The 20,826-nt window shown below is 43.6% G+C and overlaps 1 protein-coding gene across 11 annotated transcripts in view; it reads right to left on the bottom strand.

The window, feature by feature from the left end:
* Positions 1-20,826, bottom strand: part of KIF13A (kinesin family member 13A) — a 215,679-nt gene that overhangs the window by 68,943 nt on the left and 125,910 nt on the right. For all 11 annotated transcript variants that reach the window (XM_053904861.1, XM_053904863.1, XM_053904864.1 and 8 more), the window contains 5 exons: positions 17,907-17,999; positions 16,627-16,807; positions 13,860-13,947; positions 12,233-12,367; positions 11,412-11,524 (listed from right to left, as the gene is read on the bottom strand). In XM_053904861.1, coding sequence (XP_053760836.1) covers positions 11,412-11,524; positions 12,233-12,367; positions 13,860-13,947; positions 16,627-16,807; positions 17,907-17,999 — 610 coding nt within the window. The remainder of the gene's footprint in view (positions 1-11,411; positions 11,525-12,232; positions 12,368-13,859; positions 13,948-16,626; positions 16,808-17,906; positions 18,000-20,826) is intronic.

Raw genomic sequence — 20,826 nt, 5'->3', positions numbered from 1 at the left:
GTCCTGGGTTGAATACTGTGTACCCCAAATTCACGTTCACCAGAACCTGACATGTAATCTCATTTGGAAATAGGGTTTTGGCAGATGTGATTAGTTAAGAGGAGATGATACTGACTTAAAGACTGCTGTAATCCAATGCCTGGTACCCTTCTAAGACGGCTGTGAAGACACACAGGCAACAGGGGAGCAGGCCATGTGAGAACAGAGGAGAGATGGAAGAGATGTATCTACAAGCCAAGGAAGGTCAAGGAGAGCCAGCCACCACTAGAAGGTGGTAGGACAGAAGCATGCAACAGATTTTCCCTCTGAGCCCCAAGAAGGAACTAGCTCTGCCAATCCCCTGAATTTGCACTTCTGGCCTCCAGAATTGTAACAAATTTCTGTTGTTGTGAACTACCCAGTTTGTGGTAATCTTCTATGATAACACTGGGAAACTAATACAGCCACATAACGATTCCATTATTATGAAATACCCAGAATAGGCGAATCTATAGGGATGGAAGCAGTGGTTGCCCAGGGCTGGGGTGGTGTAAATGGGGAATGACTTAGACACAGAGTTTCTCTGGGGATGATGGAAATGTTTTCAAATTCGATCATGGTGATGGTTATACATTCTGATAAAAAAGCCACTAAATTGTACATTTTTAAATGGCAAAGTATGTGTATATGAATCATTTCTCAATATAGCTGTTTAAAAAAAAAATTCAAGTTCAATCACTGCATCACTCCTCCCAAAGGTAACAACTTTAAGAAAGAACATGGCAAGAATAAACTACTGGGACTACATCAAAAGAAAAAGCTTTTACACAGAGAAGGAAACAATTAACAAAACTAAAAGGCAACTTACTGAATCTCAGAAGGTATTTGCAAGTGACATATCCGATAAAGAGTTAGTACCCCCAAAATATAAAGAATATGACTCAACACCCAAAGACAAATAATCCTATTAAAAATGGGCAGAAGACATGAATCGACATTTCTCCAAAGACATACAGATGGCCAACCGACACATGAAAAGATGTTCAACATCATTCACCATCAGGAAAATGCAAATAAAAACTACAATGAAATATCACCTCACATCTGTCAGAATGGCTAAAGTCAACAACACAAGAAACAAATTGGTGAGGATGTAGAGAAAAAGGAACCTTCATGCACTGTTGGTGAGAATGCAAACTAATACAGCCACTGTGGTAAAGAGCATGGAGGTACCTCAAAAAATTAAAAATAGAACTACCCTACAATCCAGTAATCACACTAGTGGATATTTACCTTAAAAATACAATAATACAGGGTGTGCCTGCATGGCTCAGTCAGTTAAGCATCTGGCTTTTGGTTTTGACTCAGGTCATAAGGTCATAGTTCATGGGTTCGAGCCTCGTGTTGGGCTCTGAGCTGACAGTGCAGGGGCCTGCTTGGAATTCTCTCTTTCTCTCTGCCTGCTGCCCCCCCCCCCCCCAATCCCATGCTCTGTGATCTCTCTCAAAATAAATAAACTTTAAAAAATTCAAAGGGATACTATTCAAAGGGATACATGCACTCCTATGTTTACTGCAACATTATCTACAAAAGCCAAATTATAGAGACAGCCCAAGTGTCCATCAGTAAATGAATGGACAAAGAAGATGTGGTATCTACATACAATGGGATATTATTCAGCCTTAAAAAAGAATGAAATCTTGTCATTTGCAACAACACAGATACAGCTAGAGAGTATAATGCTAAGCAAAATAAGTCAATCTGAGAAAGATAAATACCATATGATTCCACTCATATGTGGAATTTAAGAAACAAAACAAGCAGGGGTGCCCGGGTGGCTCAGCCGGTTAAGCGTACAACTTCTACTCAGGCATGATCCCGCGGTTTGTGGGTTTGAGCCCCATGTCAGGCTCTGTGCTGACAGCTCAGAGCCTGGAGTCTGCTTCAGATTCTGTGTCTCCCTCTCTCTGCCTCTCCCCTGCTTGCAATGTGTGTGTCTCTCTCTCAAAAATAAATAAACATTAAAAATTAAAAAAAAAAAAAAAAGCAAAGGAAAAAGAGAGACAAATCAAGAAATAAACTCTTAAGGTTAGAGAACAAACTGATGGCTACCAGAGGGGAGGGGGCAGGAGGATGGGGGTTCAAGAGTATACTTATCATGATGAAATAAAATTAAATTTAAAAAGTTAAGTAAAGGGGCGCCTGGGTGGCTCAGTAGGTTGAGCTTCCAACTCTTGATTTAGGCCCAGGTCATGATCTCACGGTTCATGGGTTTGAGCCGTGTGCTGACAGCACAGAGCCTGCTTGGGATGCTCTTCTCTCTCTCTCTCTCTCTCTCTCTCTCTCTCTCTCTGCCCCTCCCCCATTCCTGCTCTCCTCTCAATTAATAAATCAACATTAAACAATAAAAATAAAAAAAGATTTTCTCTCATTCTCTCTCTGCCCTTCTCCTGTGCTCTCTTTCCCTCTCTAAAATTAAAAAGAGAGAAAAAAAGAGGAAGGAAGGGAGTGAGGGAGGGAGGAAGGAAGGAGTTGAGAAAAGAAAGGCATGTGCTATATATGAAATAGAAGAAAGCAGAAATTTAAGGCAAAAACAAATTTCTGCTTTAATATAGCATATAGGGCATCTTTCACACTTCACAGCTATTGAAATAAAATTTTCAGTTGAAAACAATTCTTTGAACGGAACCAGTGTTTAGGACTTAAACACGGCAAAAATTACTTCAATTCATACATACTATAAAGAGCTCAGTGATTCCAAGGCCCATATTAGCAATTCTAAAGTGAACAGTGGCCCTTGCTACGAAAACACATTTTGGAGTTATGTATTTTTCATCCAGACAAAATCTAACTCTGCCTTGTGGCAACTGCTCCTACTTTCTAATTTGATAGTGTCAGGAGTGAAAAAAGAAGGGTCTGGGCACTCCTAAACAAGGGCACAAAAAAAACCACATGAGTGCTTTGAGAGAAAACGGGGAAGGGTAGCACGATGTCATCAACGTCTACAGGACCACGTGCGTGTGCGCTGAGAGCACCGAGCACAAGCACTGTCAGCAGGTAGGGCACGTGACCGGCCACAGCGGAGGGGCGGGGCTGGGCGGACATGATCACATGACTCTGTCTTGTGTGTACTCTACTCTGTACTCTGTAACTTACCCAGTTGGAGAAGGTTATCATTAGTAGAAGCCTTTTACCTGATTGTGTGCACATATTCAAAACAAGGACTCTGGGGGTGCCTGGGTGGCTCAGTCGGTTGAGCGTCCGACTTCGGCTCAGGTCATGATCTCACGGTTCGTGAGTTCGTGCCCCGCGTCGGGCTCTGTGCTGACGGCTCAGTGCCTGGAGCCTGCTTCGGATTCTGTGTTTCCCTCTCTCTCTGTCCCTCCCCTGCTCATGCTCTGTCTCTCTCAAAAATAAAAATTAAAAAAACCTTTAAAAAAACAAAAAAAAACAAAAAAAACAAGGACTCTGTCTCGACCCACTGCCCCCTTGGAACAAAAAGAAATGAACTGCAGGGTAAGGGGGCTCCATGATGGGTGAGGGTAACCAGGTCACCCAGTGACAGTGTGGGGGTGCTACTGCTACGTTGGACCTGGAAGCAATGATCCACGGGCTTCTGAAAGTATGAAAGTTCAATGCGTGAAAACTGAACAATGGGCTTAAGTATTTTAACAGTAATTTAATTCCTAGGGAGCTTAAGAATATAAGAAAATCACAAATTACTGGATCCTGCTAGCACTGCCTTCTCATGCTGGAGTCAAATGGGCACTCACAGGTTTCCTGAACAGGGTGGGGCTGTTTGCAAATTTGAGAGGCTGAAAAAACTGCTCCAGGAATCTAATTCTACCAAAGCACAGCTCCTTCCCTGAACCTAGGGGAGGTGGAGACAGTAAGGAAATTCTTAACCTTTCCAGAACTTCTTGGGCTGGGGTGGCGGGCACAGAGTAAACACAGGCTGACTGGAGAGGACAGAAGGATTAGGCTAGGGGATAACATTTGTGAACAGACAGCCATGTTTTAAGACAGAGATTGTTAAAATCTACCTATCTATAACAATGGAGAATTTGAGACTAAAAAGAAAGTAAATACCGGAGCCTGGGTGGCTCAGTTGGTTGGGTGACCAACTTTTGATTTCGGTTGGGGTCATGATCTCATGGTTGGTGGGATAGAGCCCCTCGTGGGGTTCATGCTGATAGCTTAGATCTCTCCCTCCCTCCCTCCCTCTCTCTCTCCCTCCCTCTCTCTCTCTCTCTCTCTCTCTCTCTCCACCTCCCCCCACCTGCCCCCCTCCCCAGCTCATGCACACAGGTGTGTGCTCTCTTTCTCTAAATAAATAAATAAACATAAAAAATATGAATAAATAAAACTTAGGAGGATCAGAAACAAAATAAAAGCAGCTCCAATGAATACAAACAATGAGATAAACCTGGTCATAAGTATTTTTTTTTCCTTTTCTGCACCTTCCTCCAACCTGCATAGTTTTCCTTGAAACTGTGACCACCGGATTCCTTCCCTTAACAGTGGATATGATGTGATGGGAGTTATCTGTACTCTCCAGGATGGATTTCAAATATTATATTATTTTACCTATTTTTCTAATGATCTTTTTCTAAGGTCATAATTGCAGTTAAGCATTGCTAGAATTGACTGTATTTGTATTTCTCTATCTCTTTTTACTTAAGGTTATGATTGCTTTGAGGGCAGAGACCTTGTTACATCATACAATTACTGTGCCTTGCTTACAGAAAGCGGTATCTGCTGAGTAAAATTGAGTCTAGAATATACTGAAGAACAGACCATGGATCTCTTTCTAAAAAGGACTAATTCAATCATGGTTTTGGTACCCTCTGTGGGTACTGACCCAACATCCATTCTCCCCTTCTTACTTGCTAACAGAACCCTGATTTTTCTGGGAAGATTATGCTGGGCTAAAAACTCCACTTTTCAGAGTCCTCTATAGCTCTGGAAAGCCATGAAATCCAGCTCTGAGATATAGGGAGAACATACTGACTGGGTGGTCTTCCAAGGAAGCTTTGTTTGATAGAGAAGGTATATATTTAGTAGATATAAGCCAGAAGCTGGTGGTCCTTGGCCCTTCCTTCCCCCCTGATCCCCTTGTTTGGAACACAGATAAGGATACAATGCCTAGAATGGCTGAGCCATCTTGAGGTCATGAGGACAAGGTGAACACACACTAAGGTTAGTAGAGCTGTGTGCTTGACAGCATTTTTGAGGTGCTCTACCAGCCTCTGGACTTCTTGGTACGTGGGGAAAAGAAATCAATCATTTGGTCATCACGACAGCTGTTGCTTACAGCAGAATGCAATCCTTGGCTTTTAAAGAATTAGTTGGAAGATAATGCAGTCAGTGGACTTGAGTTAGTACTTTTCCCCAGTAAGTCTCCACTTGTATCCGAAAAGGAGAAACACAAAGTGTGTGTGTGGCAAAATGGGGGAAAGGCCAATGCCATCCCACGGCAGGAGTGGAAAGAAAGCCGTGGTGCCTGCAGAACAGGCCCCATTCCGCCCCCCACTGGTTTCCAGTGGCCAGCACAAGTCATTCCAAGCCAGTGATTTGCATCTAACAAGTCCCATCTCCTGTCTCTTTTCCATTTCCAGCTCTGTAGTGAAATACACCAACATTTCCAAAAACAAGTTCTTTAGAATATCTGTTCTGGAGATTTTAATCTCTGTTATACCTAGAATTCTGTCATCAAATAAGTTCAGGGAATAAGTCAAAGTTAATATGGGATTCATTACTGCAGGATTTATTGGACATGTTAGCAGGGAAATCTCCAAAGGAAAGCTGTTTAAGCAGCTGTTCTCAAAACGATTTGCCCAAGGATCCTTTTCTTCCCAGAGTCACTTGAGGAACTAGTATTTTGCAAAACATGCTTTGAGAAACACTGAAGTCGCAATGTCACATGCCCCCAAAACATGTGGCTCCTGCATCCCAAGAAGATTTTTGCTCTGTCCTTTGTGGGGTTCTCGCGGTAGATGCAAAGATGTTTATTCAGACTTTCTTCCCACATCCTTGGGCCCTGCAATGCATGAATGGTAAACTGATAAGCAACCTCCCCGCCCCAGCAGCCCTTGAATAATGGACTGAGGCAAGCCATTTTTACTCTCCCCAGGTACAAGTTCATGTTTGGTTAAGCAGGCAATATCCGTTTAAGCGAGATTTCCGAGAGGAAATGATTAAAAGTCACAGAAAGTACTCAAGAAGGAAAAAAGGAGGATTGGGTCACGTGAAACATTAGAAATACGAGACTTCTAGTTTACTATATCATAACACAAATTATTTGATAGAACCCCAAGAGTAACATATATTAGTAGCCCTAGAACAAATGTTGAGTAGAGCCCATTTGGGGAAATGTTTAGTATATACTTTATTGTCAACCACGGTAATTGAAGTGGAACGGAGACCCGGAATGATACTTGTTAGATGAACATTGCTTGCATTTAGTAACTGCCCATTGCTGAGAAGAAGATGGAGCCGTTTTCAGCGTCAGTCCCCGGGGTATTAGCTGGTGTTCCGTGATCTGAGTGAGCTCCTAGGGAAGCTAACCCGCCGGGCTCCAGCAGCAGAGACAGGCTTCCTCATGCCAGCCTCAACGGACAGGCAGAGCAGCAGACTGAGTGTTCAGGCGGTCCCCTGAGGATGGTCTACAGGCCTGTTCCCCTCACGCCCTGAACAGGCCACGGTGGTGCTGCCACACAGGTGTTTCGGCTCACCAAATGAAGGAATAATGCGTGCTTGAAAGCTCTTAAGAGCTTACAGAGAGATGAGGCTCCGAAATCCATAGCCCATTAAGAAACACTAATATCTGTGTGAAGTCCCTGACAGGTCTGTGTAAGAGGATTACTAATGTTCCATCAAAAGAAGCCCAAATAGGAGGCTGAGGGAAAGCTTAGGAAACATGTCAGAGATGGCTTTAATTTTAGCACTCGACAGGGCACTGATTTTAAGGCTTAAAAAGCCATTTGTGGAACTATCAGGCAGCCCTTTTATTTTATTTTTATTTTTTTTACCTTGTTAGTACACACTTACGCAGCGCTTACTCTATGCTAGGCACTGTTCCAAGAAGCACTTTACAAATAGTAACTAATTTAATCCTCACAGTAAGCCCACTCACAGGCTTCTTCCTCGTCTGTGTTTTACAGCTGAGGAAACTGAGGCACAGAAATGTCACACAGTTAGGTTCTATAACAAAGAAGTTCCATTGGATAGGTTTCCATTGCACATAATGTATTATGACTATCCCTCCAAGGGTCTTCCTTCCCCGTGGGATCTTGACCTTCCCAAGGCCAGGGTCCCATCTACCCTTTCCTGTGTTCTTTTTCTTTTTTTTTTTTAAAGTAGGCATCATGCCTAACATGGAGCCCAACATGGGGCTTGAACTCACGACCCTGAAATCAAGACTTGAGCTGAGATCAAGAGTTGGATGCTTAACCAATTGAGCCACCCAGGTGCCCCTCTTCCCTGTGTTCTTATGCCCAGTCAGCGTTCAATACATACTGGCTAAATGGATCAAAAAGTGTAGGCCTGCATGTCTTTTTTGAGATCCTTGGGGCCACATGTGTGCGGAAATTCAGAATTTTTTGAATTTTAGGAAGTATAGTGCATACATCACACATGACCATGGGTAGGTCTGGGACAGCAGCCCGTAATACAATACATTTACATTTCTACAGCTAAACGTATGAATGGCCACCCTAAATGAGTAAACAAAGACTATAAATACGGATAAAGACTAAGAGAGCCTCATGGGAGTTCAGGTGAGGCTACACCAACAAGCAAGCTGTGAAGAAAAAAAAAAAAAGCACTTGGTTTTCAGAGCGTTCTGGATTTTGGAATGGCAGGTGAGGGACGGAAGGCCAATTTCCATGAAGATCTCTGAGCTGTGCTGACCCCAGGGAACCTTCCAGTGGAGAGACGATGTCCCATTCATACGGTCGCTATGTACCGATGACCAGAGCGAGGGCCTGGAGGACACGTGCTGGAGACCTGGGCCTGGCCTGGACTTTAGGGGCATATGCACCTACTCAGGGGGATCAGAGAGGTGTATCGGGAAGAGAAAACAGCCCTGGACTGGGGCGCAGTGGAAAAGGTTCAGAGGCAGCTTCCCTCCCTCTGAGCCGGTTATTTTGGGAAAAGCATAAGACCAACTTGGCAAGCATCCACAGGCTGGCCAAGGTGTCATAAAAAATAGTTCCATGCTTACACGTTGGCTTAAGTAGCATGTCTCAACATTGTCTGGCCAGAAAAAAAAAAATCCTCCTTCCTTTCATTTTGTTCAAGCGAAGTGACTTCCTGTTGTCCTAAACTATGTGCTCCTCATGCTCTAACAAATCACCACAAATGCAGTGGCTTAAAACAACACCTATTTTCTGACAGTTCTGGAGGCCAGAAGTCCAGAACATGTCTCATGGGGCTAACATCAAGGTGTCAGCAGAGCTGCCCTAGGGGACCGTCTGTCTCCTTGCCATTTCCACCTTCCACAGGCTGCCCGCATTCCAGGGCTCACGGCCCCTTCCTCCACCTTCAAACAAGAGCTGGACGGTGAAGGCTTTCCATCACTCTGCATCACTCTGATCAACTCTGGCCCTCCTACCTCCCTCTTTCACTTTTAAAGAGCTTTGTTTTTATTTTTTTTTTAACTTTTTACATTTATTTTGAGAGAGAGAGACAGAGCGTGTGAGTGGGAGAGAGGCAGAGAGAGAGGAGAGAGAATTCCAAGCAGGCTCCACACTGTCAATGCAGAGCCCAACACAGGGCTTGAACTCACGAACTGTGAGATCACGAATGGAGCCGAAATCAAGAGCCAGACGCTTAACAGACTGAGTCACCCAGGTGTCCCTAAGGAGCTTTGTTTTTACATCAGGTCCACCTGGATAATCTCCTCATCAAAAAATCTTAATCACATCTGCAATACCCTCAGCCTTTTAAGGTCACGTATGCAAAAGTTTTGGGGATTAGGACAAGGACATATTTAGGGGGTGGGGAGGCAGTATGTCTACAACAATATCTAAATTTCTTTTGCATTCCCAGCGTCTAATGCAGTGCCAGACACAGAGCAGAGGCTTAATCAATGTCTGCTTGGCCTTCATCCATATTACTTAAATGTCTCCAACCATCAATTTCCTCATCTATCAGTAGATAAAAATACCTATTAAGAGCCTCACATGAAATAATGCATACGAAAGTGCTCTGAAAACTATAAAGAACCAGCAGACAAGATCCCACTAACTAGCAGTGGGGAGTACATGCATCCATTTGTGAAACAGCTAGCATATAAATAAGGAACGACAGCATGATGCTAAGAGGATTCCATTCAATTTGGTAAGTCATTATGGAAGACAGTTGCTGGGGATCTAAATCATGTTAGCACGTGGCCTTGAGGTAGTCCAGCTTGGGACATGGCCTAATTTAGTGCCCAAATTAAAGAGGGCTCTATAATGTCTACTCTGGGGCAAAAGTATCAACTAGGACTCTTGCAGGCAAACAGAACACATGGTCACCCCAAGTATACTGCCTGGGGGTTTCACCCAGGTCAGTCACCACAAGTATACTGGCCCTGGAGCCAGACTGCCTGCAACCAGATGCAGATCCACACTCAGACCTCTGAGACCTGGGGCACGTTATTTAACCAATCTCTGTCTTGATTTTCTCATCTATAAAATAAGGATAACAGACACCCCCCGCCCTGTCCCCGCCCCTGCAACGCTAATGTGAGGATGAGTTATTACATGTGGAGCATTCAGAACAGAGCCTAGAACACAGTAAGAGGTCAGTACAAGTTAGTGATCATCACCCTTCAAGGCCAGCCATACTCTAATTTCTCACACATTCCCAGCACAAAACTTCTAGTGTTTTCCCATACGCCCAGCCAGAAGGCAAAGGGCTGGCATGGCTTAGCAGCAGTAAACAAATCTCTATGAGGACTGACAATCTTTTTGTTGATACCTGCTTCCTAATACCCCCCTTTCTGCTTTCCCATCCCAGCTCTTGAGCTCACTGTGGATCACAGAGCTGCAGCCCGGGCCTGGGCTCCTACAGTGCTTTGTCATGAAATCTAGCAAAACCCTTTGTTATTAGAGAGGGAGACAGGCTGACTGGAAGATTAACTCCCTAAAGCAGCAGTCTCTGCAGTGAGTGCCGCTGTGTCCAGCTGATAGAGGGGGTGATATCTTACTTCTAATTTTAAACTTCGGAACACTAAAATTATAATGTGCTAGCGTCATTTTTAAAATGCAAGCAGCACCAACATGTTCCTGCCTCTATTACCCCTTGTCACTTCTGTCCTAAATGAAACCCCAAGTTATGTCTCAGCAGAAAGATGTTACAAGTACAAACTAAACTACTTCTGCAGAACTTAAAAAACAATTTTTTTTTACTGTTTATTTATTTTTGAGAGAGACACAGAACGCAAGTGGGAGAGGGGCAGAGAGAGAGGGAGACACAGCATCCAAAGCAGGCTCCAGGCTCTGAACTGTCAGCACAGAGTCCGATGCGGGGTTCAAACCCACAAACCGCGAGATCACGACCTGAGCCAAAGTTGGACGCTTAACCGACTGAGCCACCGAGGCGCCCCTCTTCTGCTGAACTTTTATGCTATTTACACAGGTTATAAAAATAATAGCTGCAATAATTAATATTGATTCAGTGCCAGGCATTGTTCTAAGCCCATTATGGGTATTTGAGCTCCAACAATTCTATGAAGTAGGGACTATTATTATCCCCCATTTACAGATGAGAAAAAGAAAACACAGAAGGGTATAAAAGGAAGGAATGAACTCTGACAGTCTGGCTTGAGCCAGACACCAACTCTGCTTCCTCTCCTGCTGGAAAGCCAAGCTCGCCCTGGCCCAGCAGGTGCCATCCTGGGAGACTAGTTACAGAAAACAAGCACTTTGCCTGCCTGTGTGCAGAATGCCTTCATCTCCTTTGTCTGTCTGGCAAACTCCTACACATCCTGCACCACCCTGCCCTCTGTCAGCCTCCAGTGTGCATCCCTGGGTGCACTGAAGGCAAACGGTGAGTTTTCGATATGGCAGGTATTCAGTAGCTGCTCCATTTTTTTTAGGTCTTGATGTTTAAACAGCATTAGCCATACAAAGGGCTTCAGAGCAGCTTTTGTTTTCAGAGTACGCTCCTTGGGTTAATCGAAGACAGAATTTGATTTAGAGAACTGTGATGTGCACTCACGCAAGACCGCATCATACACGAGGATACCCTGCGGGCCGCAGCACGGAGCTTCACGCACATAAACCTCACGCGTTTCGGCAGAGGCAGGCTGTTGGTTTTCCTCAGCTCAGTTTACTAAAGCTACACAGACCCAGAACCACATGCCGCCGGAACCATTCGATGGCTTCTAACGCAACAAGTCCCCCAGGCACACACGCAGCCCCGCGTCGCCCCGGCCACCTTACTTGTTAATGTTGCTGCCTTCTTTCAGTCGCTCTCCCGCGGCTCCTGTTTTGGACACTCTCTCGCTACCCGCCAGGTCTACCAGGCTGACCTTACTGACCTTCTCTCCGGAGTTCTAGTTGGAGGAAACAGGACAACAACACACGTGAGTGCAAATGCAGATGTCTACGTGGATGTTGGTACTGTAACTGAGGGCAGCCTCAGCGGCCAGGCCCCTGCCGCTGTCTATTCCTTTGGGAGGAAGGAAAAAGGAATGAATGAATCAGACAGGGCAGGTAAGAAGCTATGCAGACTCGCATTTGCACGGTCAAATTTAAACTGCCGTGTGAATGCAGTGTTTGTTGGATAGCTGGGGAGCAAGCACGCTCAGCTTTCAGAATATAGTCAGGAAGTGGGAGGTTTTCTGTGCCTTTGAGGAAACACCAGCACATGAAGATGCCTGCATATTCAGGTCAAATTCCTCTCCTTTCGAAAAAGTGTTCTTTAGGCTAAAGATTGTGGTTTTTTTCTTTAATAGCCCTTAAGGGTTATGAGGTAGACACAGCTGTTTTTAGGGGAATTTCAGGATGAAAGTATACATATTAAAAGCTGTATGGCGACATCATCACGCTCTTTAGGGAGTTTACACAAGAAACCTTATATATTTTTTAAAGTTCTATATAAAGGAAGACCTAATAAACTAAACGATTTAAGCAAAGTGGCTCAGCTAGTAAGTAGGAAAGCCCACACAAAATTCTCAGCAGCAGAACCCAACCCAAACACTTCACTGCTGCAGATATCTGAGTTCTTTTATTGCCACCAAAGGCTCCCCCCTGTCCCTCACCCCAGACTGCAGGTCGTAAAGCGTCTGCGTGATTATGATGTTGAACACAGCATGGGAGCGGCTACTTTCTTCATTCATGTTGGTTGCAGCTACGGTCCGAGACTTATTTCCCTCAGACATCAATGACTCAATATCCTAGAGGCAAAGCATAAGGAAAATATCAGAAGCAAACACATGGGAATGCGGTCCCGCCTACCAGGTGTACAGATTAATGACCATCCCTGGGACGCAGGGTCACCGCCTTTCCACCCGAACCTCCGCGGGGCACGGTGGGAGCCTTTACCTCCCTCTCCGCGTTCTAAGATACGAGATGTTTCCCCCAGTCTGGCCCTCCCACAATTGTCCCCTTTCTCTGTTCAGCACCTTTTTTTGCCCCGGCAAGTTCCTAGGGAAGAAAAGAAATGTGTATCGAGCTCCAGATAGTAACAGCAGTGACCTTATTTTATTCTAACTCTCCTGTGCTTCAGACTCTGCATGGCTGTCTGCTGCTTTTGTGTCCCCCTCCTCCCACACCGTGCTTCTCCAAGGACAAGGACTTTTCCTTATTCATCCTTGTACACCTGTCTTCGAATGCTGGGAAACTATGGGCTCTCACACAATGTTTGATGAATAAGTTTTATAAAAGATGCATTCTCCTGATGTTACCCACAGAACACTGACGTTCATGGAGATCAAGTTAACTTTTCCTACATCTAGTCAGAGACAGAGCGGGGAAGCAAGTCACAAGCTCCATGGCTCTTACAAATAAGTGACAGGGTGAGATGGACACTGACCCCCAGCACACTGAGCTAGGACCCACACACCTGAGCGAAGGTGCTGACTTAGCACCGTTACGCCAGAGAGTTTTCCATTCGCTTCAGCACCTAAGTGCTTCTAAAGTGATGAGTGCACTCTGGTTCTGATTTGAGCAACACTAAAACCTTCTTCATCTAAATGGCTGGAGGGAGTTATCTCACAGATTAATTTTAGTCACACTGAGTCTGAGGTGATGATGGGACGGCCACAACCTCCAGACCACACACCTAGATAGAGGATGTTTTGGCTCACTCGACTGTCTGCATCCCTCAGCAACACAGAGCAGGTTGTTTTGGGGGGTTTCCGGAGCAGTGACAATAGAAGCAAGGTCAAAACATCTAGTCGGGAATATATAGAGGCGTTAAAGTCAAGTAGCGGGAGAATGAGATGGGTCAGTCAATGGAGAGAGGAGCAATTTGGACAAACAGAAGAACCAGAAGAGTGAAAAGCAATGGAAATGGGCACAGGAGACCCTGTCAGAGGGAGGAGCATGAATTTACTACCCAACACTACTTATGTGCATCTAGACTTCTCTAGGGGGACATCACTGACAACCTTGGGGAGGCCGTTTTCAAGAAAGTGGTATGAAAGAAAATATTCAGCAACTCAAAATGCCGCGCCTCTTAACCACACTGTAATGCCTTCACAACAAAGCAGGTTGAAGGTGTTTCTTTCCATGTAGGGGATGTTGCTACTGGGCTCCCGAGACCACACGTGGTACCAATATGCTATAAAGCATTCACATAAAAAATACATTCAACATTACTTACGTGCTTCAATTTACCACCATTTTTTTTTTTTAATGACTTTTTTTTTTTTTAATGACACTTACCTCAAAACTAGTGACAGCCAGCTGGGATAAACCATCTACATATGGCCCCAACACTTTATGCTCTCGAACTTTAAGAGACTGTCTATTCCTTTGGGAGGAAGGAAAAAGGAATGAATGAATCAGACCAAACTGGGAAGCTTTTCTTTCTTTTTAAGTACTCAGAAACTAAGATTGCAATATTTTTAATGATCAAAAAAATATTCTAAAAGCTACTTTATTTGGATTAGCAAAACAGCATTCCATATGAGGAATGTCTTTTATACTCTGATTTCTATTTAAAGTAGCTTACTCTATTTAAAAAATTCTATCTTTACTCCCAAACTAAACACCCAGGACACAGAATACTAGGTTAGGCAAACTTGCTCTAGTAGATGAACTTTAGTTTTACGTAGAAGAAAAGGAAGGAAGGAAGGAAGGAAGGAAGGAAGGAAGGAAGGAAGGAAGGAAAGAAGGAAGGGAGGAGGAAGGAAGGAAGGAAAGCAAAGAACATACCAGAATTGAATTACACTTTTAAGACTATTTCATAAATAAGCACATTCTCAGTCTCAGTAAATAATGTCTTAAAGTTTTGATCAAGTATTGAACAATATTAAAGTGTTTTAATTTGCTTTAAGTCTACATTGAGTTATGCTGCTTCTGTGCTGACAATTTTATGCAGAAGGTGATATGGCAATTGCTTGTAGTTACTGATATTTATCCTATATTTAGAATTGGCTCTGCTGGTGAAGACTTTAAAACTTTTTTGGATTTTTAAATGACAAACCTGGTCTGGGACCCATTTCAACAGCTTATCAATAGGTAATTGAGATTAAAAGCAAACTCACATATATCACAAGCATATTGCACCTGTCACCTTTTTCATTGCATCAGATATTAATCACCTTGCAAATCATAAGAGTCAATGCTTGGCATCACTCCGGGGGGGGGGGGGGGGGGGAGGAGCTAAAGATTGCTGAGTGCTTCCCAGAGTCATGGCATTGTGCCCTAAGAACTTTTTAGTTATCTCATTTAATCTTACAGCAACTTACAAAGCAGGTTTTACTACCTTTATTTTAACATAACAATGAGCAATTCTGTGTACTCTAAACCGGGGCAGACCAAACACGTATCTTCAAGACAGCTAGCTGGATGCACACACACCTGGAATTCTGCTCACTCAGCCTGCACAATCAGAGAGTCTTTAATACTACTGTGGAGCAAGAAAAAGTCCCTCTAGCACAGTTCTGCTTGTGATGGGGACTAACATGGAATTCTTGTACCTGCTGGTGGGCTGCAAGCTGGTATAAGCCCTTTGGAAGACAGTTGGGCAGTACCTTATAAAGTCGGAGACTCAGTATCTTATTGCCCGCAAGTCTACCCCAGATGCAGTCCCTAGAAACCCCTACATTTGCAACACCCAAGAGGACACAACAAGAATGCTCAGAGCGGCACCGTAGCAGTAGAAAGTAGAAACCACACAGGCGACAGGCGTGAGACAGGCTATGGTAATCATATAATGGAACACCAAAAAGCAGTAAAAGTCAATGCATCCTTACTTCATATCATCAGAATGAATGAATCATGAACAGGAAACTACAAGTCAATGAAGGACATATATATGATAATGTCACACGAAGTTTCAAATTGTGCAAACTTATGTGCAAACTTTAAGAGGAGTGAAGATAATGAGAAACATAAAATTCCTAACAGTGGTTACCTTGGGGAGGGGTAGGGAATGGAATGGAATCCAAGAGAAACATATAGGGGCTCTAAAAATATTGGTCATGTTCCATTTTATTAAGCCAAATGGTAAAGAGGGTAGTCAATTTTATTATTATTTATATCTTACATGTGTTGTAAGTGTTCTTTCATATGCAAATAGTTAATAACTTTAAAGTAAATATAAACATTTCCCACGATTGGTTCACTTCCTTGTCACCTACCATTTTGATCGTATACCTTTGGTAACACCCTTGACCACACAGCAGCTAGAAGCATATAAAATAATTCAGGATACTGAATTGTATTTAGAGAATGACCTGAACACACAGAGACACCCCACAGACTTGAAACACAGGGTCAAAATGCACCACAGTATTAACAGTGGTTATTTTTAGTTTTGAGGGATTATAGGTCATTTTTAGTTCTTACTACGTTTTGCCTATTTTCTGAATTTTCTATGAATATGTGTTAGTTTTAAGTCAGTAAAAAAAAAATTAAGGAAGAAAAGTAAATGACCCTTTTTCTCTCTATGAATCAAGCTCATCTGGTTTTTATCACCTCATTTTTAAAAAGTACTGATGTGGGGATGTCCCCTTGGGTCCACTGACTCATAGTCTCTACGGGTGGGGCTCAGGCCAGCACATTCTTAAAAAGCCCCCCAATGTGATTCCAGCACACAGCCCAGGGAGAGAATGGCTTGCCCGGGCTGAGTTCTTTCAAGCCCTCAAGCACTTACTCTAATTTAGAGCTGCTGCTGCTTTCCACATGAATGGGAGAACCAATGTGTCATTCTTAACTCAATTTGTATGAACAAGCCACGGTAGCAAAAATAATACCAACAGTAAAAACGTCTTTTTAAATGGCATACGTAAGCAACTTTATACGTGAATTTAGGATAAACTACATGTACTGGGTCTACCAGCAGGCTTTGGTTTCTCAGCGAATGAACTGAAACCAGAGCAGTGACCCAATGGCTCAAATAAATATATTCACTTGCAGTTTTAACTTAAGGATCATTTACAATTATTACCCCCCATTATAAGCTTAATTGCAACCACTAACTTACCCTTTGGGGTCTAAAAGATCCCGAACTTTCTCATTATAAATTTCCATATAGGATACTTCGACTTTAAAGGTCTGTGACTCATTTTGCTCTAGGGAGATCCTTTTAAATAAAGCACAGCAGAGCCTTGGAATAAGGCCCAGCTGCTCAGCACTGCCCATCATGGAGAAGGATTTTCCTGAGCCTGGAGAAGATCAAGCAGAAAGAAGGGAGGAAGCAGAGGAAGTGAAACATAATGCTTCCATCATATGAGTTTCCTGCATACACACACCAGGGTCACATAGCAGAAGTAGCAAACATTGCCCTCAAACTAATGCCCTCGGGCAGTAAGGCAACTATTCTTTCTATAACACGCATGGTCTCCAGTTTGACAGAGGGATGCCTACAAATATAACCACTACAGATAGATGATCTTGAGAAGTATGTATAGTAAATATCAAGTATACATTATTGAGTAACATTGACAGTCCTTAGCCACAAAAATAGTTTATTTTTGTGAAAGTATCCTCTCACCGAGTCTCCTAGCTGTCCTGTGATGTGACAGCAGGGAGTACTGGCATGACTTAGTCTAACTTTATAACCGAAGCAATGTTAATGGCTGAGCCCCTAACATGCTTCTGTTCTACGTGTTCCAAGCACCTGTCTCACAATCTTGGTTTAATAATCCATCACCGCTCAAGGGGCACCTGGGTGGCTCAGTAAGTTAAGCGTCGGACTCTTGATTTCAGCTCAGGTCATGATCTTATGGCTCATGAGGTCGAATCCCCAATCGGGCACTGTGCTGGCAGTGCGGAGCCTGCTTGGGATTCTCTCTCCACACCCCACTGTCTCTCTCTCTGCCTCTACCCCACTCACATACACACACGCACGTGCACATGCCCTGTGTCTCTCAAAATAACTAAACTTAAAAAATATCCAACACCACTCTTGTGCCCAGGGAAGGTCCTCCGTATAGGATGATACTAAGAGTTGCTCTACCACATTTTACTAGAACCTTTATACTGAGAAACTGGTAATTATTTTTCCAGTTCAAATACAGTTAAAACTACAATTTAGGAAAATGACACTTAACAGTTTGAAACTAGCCTTGCTCAATTACTCAGTTACCAAAATTGTTGAACCTTCAAAAAGAGGGGCCTTTTGATCATCAAATTCAGTTAAGCCCACAAAATCAGAAGTATGTTTCTGTCACTTCCCAGGCAGTGTCACTAGAAAGTGCTTTCTAGTTCTAGGCTTTAAGAAATGCATATTTAATATCACTGACTATAAATACAGCTACTTACCTGTCTGTCCATATGCAAAAATACAAGCATTATACCCCTGGAAGGCTTTTTCAAGAATTCCTTCCCCAAGGCACTTGAAAACCACTTCTTGACCTAAAAAATAAAATAAAAAAAACAACCAAAGAAAAGAATGATTTTTCTTGACATGTTTGGATTAGTAACAGAGTCCCGGTTATTAACAATAGTCTCTCAATCCAAAAAAGATGTTAAAAGTGTATTGTGTGACTACTTTTGAGGGCTGTATATTAAGAGCTCAGTTCCTGGATTAGTTCATGATTCTACCCGTTCTTTCCCTCTTGGGACACTTCTCCAGGCACTGATGCTGGAGGGCCACACCGAAGCATCGTTTAAATTCTGTTGCGCTTCCTCCCAAGAGTTGGTATTAAAATGGCATTCAACATAATGGTCCTACCTCCCCATCTGGATTCTGAGCTTGCAGTGAGCTGGAGCTTTGTCAGACGCATCTCGAGAGGTGTAAGTACCTAGCACAGTGCAAAGTACCGGCCAAGTGCAGAGAAACTGTTCATTGTTGGGTGGGTGGGGCGGGGTGTGGAGCAAAGGCACCTGTCTCCTTGTCCCCATGGTGGGCTGGAGGACGAGTTCCCTTCTGCGGGCCTGCCTACAGCTTACTGCAATTCTTGGCAATGTTCAATCATGCACAATACAGCCAGTAGCAACCGGCTGAAGAGAAAACTGTGAAAATCTTTTTCACCAGTGAAGGCGGCATTTACTACCCTTTGAAATTTGTGACTTTCTAATATTCATTCCCCGTCATTAAGAGAATTAAAATGATGCTCTCCTTCCTGTGCTCTACTGCTCCTGAACAGTCACGATTACAGTATTTGCCAAAACTACTGGTTTAAGTACCTCTTTCCTCCAGTGGACTGAGAACCCCCTGAATGATGTCAGAGACTATAATCTGTTTATTTTTGTAATCCTAGGGCCTGGGACAAAATGCTTAATAAATGTTGGTTGAAAAGAATGAGTCCTTTTTTTTTTAATCCTACACAACAATTCCTTTTACGTTTGGAAGTAACGCAACAGAACATAAGCTCTCAGGTGTACTTCTTCTTTCCTGCAAAGTTGGATCGGATTTTAGCAGTCCCTTGTTACATTGGGGCACCTCATGGCTGCAGAATGGGACTCTTATAAACGTTAAATGTGAAACAAGTAATATTTTCAACCATTAGGCTGGCGAAAAACAAAATTTTGGCAACAATATAGCTAGACTGAGGAAATACAGGCACTTTCATAACCTGCTGGTGGGAGAAAAAACAAATGCAGCCATTTGAAGAAAACCTTGCAGCACCTTTGAAAGAGAATATAAATAAGCCCATACTCTGGCCCACTGTGAGGCACGCGCCCTAGAGGCATTCCCACAAGGGACCCCTGTAATAGGATGCTCATGGCAGCATTATTTTTCTTCTTCTTTTTAAAATGTTTGTTTATTTTTGAGAGAGAGAGGGAAGGGACAAAGGGGGGGTGGGCAGAGGATCCAAAGAGGACTCTGTGCTAACACTAGTGAGCCCAAAGTGGGGCTTGAACTCACAAGCCGTGAGATCATGACCTGAGCCAAAGTTGGATGCTCAATCGACTGAGCCACCCAGGTTCTCCAGGGCAGCATTATTTCAATTCTCTAAGTTGGAATAAAGTTAAATGCCCACTAATAAGGAAGTAGAGACATAAAATGTGACTATTTTATATGACAAAGATAACAAACCATGTAAAAAAAAATAAAACAAACGTGTGTAAACAACGCTGGAATTCAAAAACATTGCTGCATTTAACAAAAGTCATGTGCAAACTATACATACAATGTAAAAAACTTATGTCAGAGAGAGAGAGAGAGAGAGAGAGAGAGAGAGAGAGAGAGAGAGAAAAGCACTAAAGTTAAAAAAAAATGAAATGGAAGAAAAAATGCCAAATTTATATAACCTTATTTCTCTCTGACCTCTACAATCTAGTGCAGAGCCTGGTACCTAAGAGTATTTAAAACATGCCGGTGTACCACACGGATTTTTTTGAAGGGTGTAACCACCCCGAAACACACAGGTTTGTTGTGAAGACCAACTAAAGATTGTGTGTGCACGTACTCATGTACAGACTGAAAAGAAGGTAATGACAAAGTTGACACCCACTACGTCACCATTTTTTTCTGGTGCGTCTTCTCAAAAGATCTTCCTTATCCTACATGGACTCCCCCAAGGCCCACGCCCAAAGGCAGGCCTTAACTCTGGAGCAGAGCCCTGCCGTGTAGAACACAGGAGTTGAACACAGCCCGCGCTCAGGCTTGTGAGAACTGACCGTGGTCCTCAGCCAGACCCAAGTGCCAGCCACCCGCAGACTCTGAAGGCACCACTTTCTTGGCACAAGAAGATGAATGGAGCCATCTTGTTGGATCTCCCACCCTGGTCAACCAGCCCCTCAGGAAGTGGGTGAGGGTGGGGACAAGACGCTTCGAGGCTTGGCTAGGTCAAACATCCTGCCCGTAATTCATGATTTCAACCCCTATTCGGTAACTTGAAAAAAAGCTCCTGCTTGAGCTGACTGCAGGATTCAACTGCAGGGGAGCACTGTGGTCAGGAACCTCTCTGTTCCTATGTTAGGTAGTGAGATACAATACTTCTGACTTCTGCACCTGAGGCCGAGCAGGATGGAAATATGAGGACTTATTTTCTCCATATTCTTTTTTTTTTTTTTAATGTTTATTTTTGAGAGAGAGAAACTGCGTGCATGTGAGTGGGGAAGGGGCGGGGGGGGGGGGGGGCTAGGATCTGAAGCGGGCTCTGCACTGACCGCAGAGAGCCTGACACGGGGCTTGCAGGGCTTGAACTCATGAACCATGAGGTCATGACCTGAGCCAAAGTCAGCTGCTTAACGGACTGAGCCACCCAGGGGTCCCTCTTCATATTCTTTTAAA

The sequence above is a fragment of the Panthera pardus genome, unplaced genomic scaffold (assembly GCF_024362965.1).
Source record: "Panthera pardus isolate Hobbes unplaced genomic scaffold, ASM2436296v1 HiC_scaffold_17, whole genome shotgun sequence".
NCBI classification, from domain to species: domain Eukaryota; kingdom Metazoa; phylum Chordata; class Mammalia; order Carnivora; family Felidae; genus Panthera; species Panthera pardus.
This window is presented reverse-complemented; position numbering and strand designations above follow the sequence as displayed.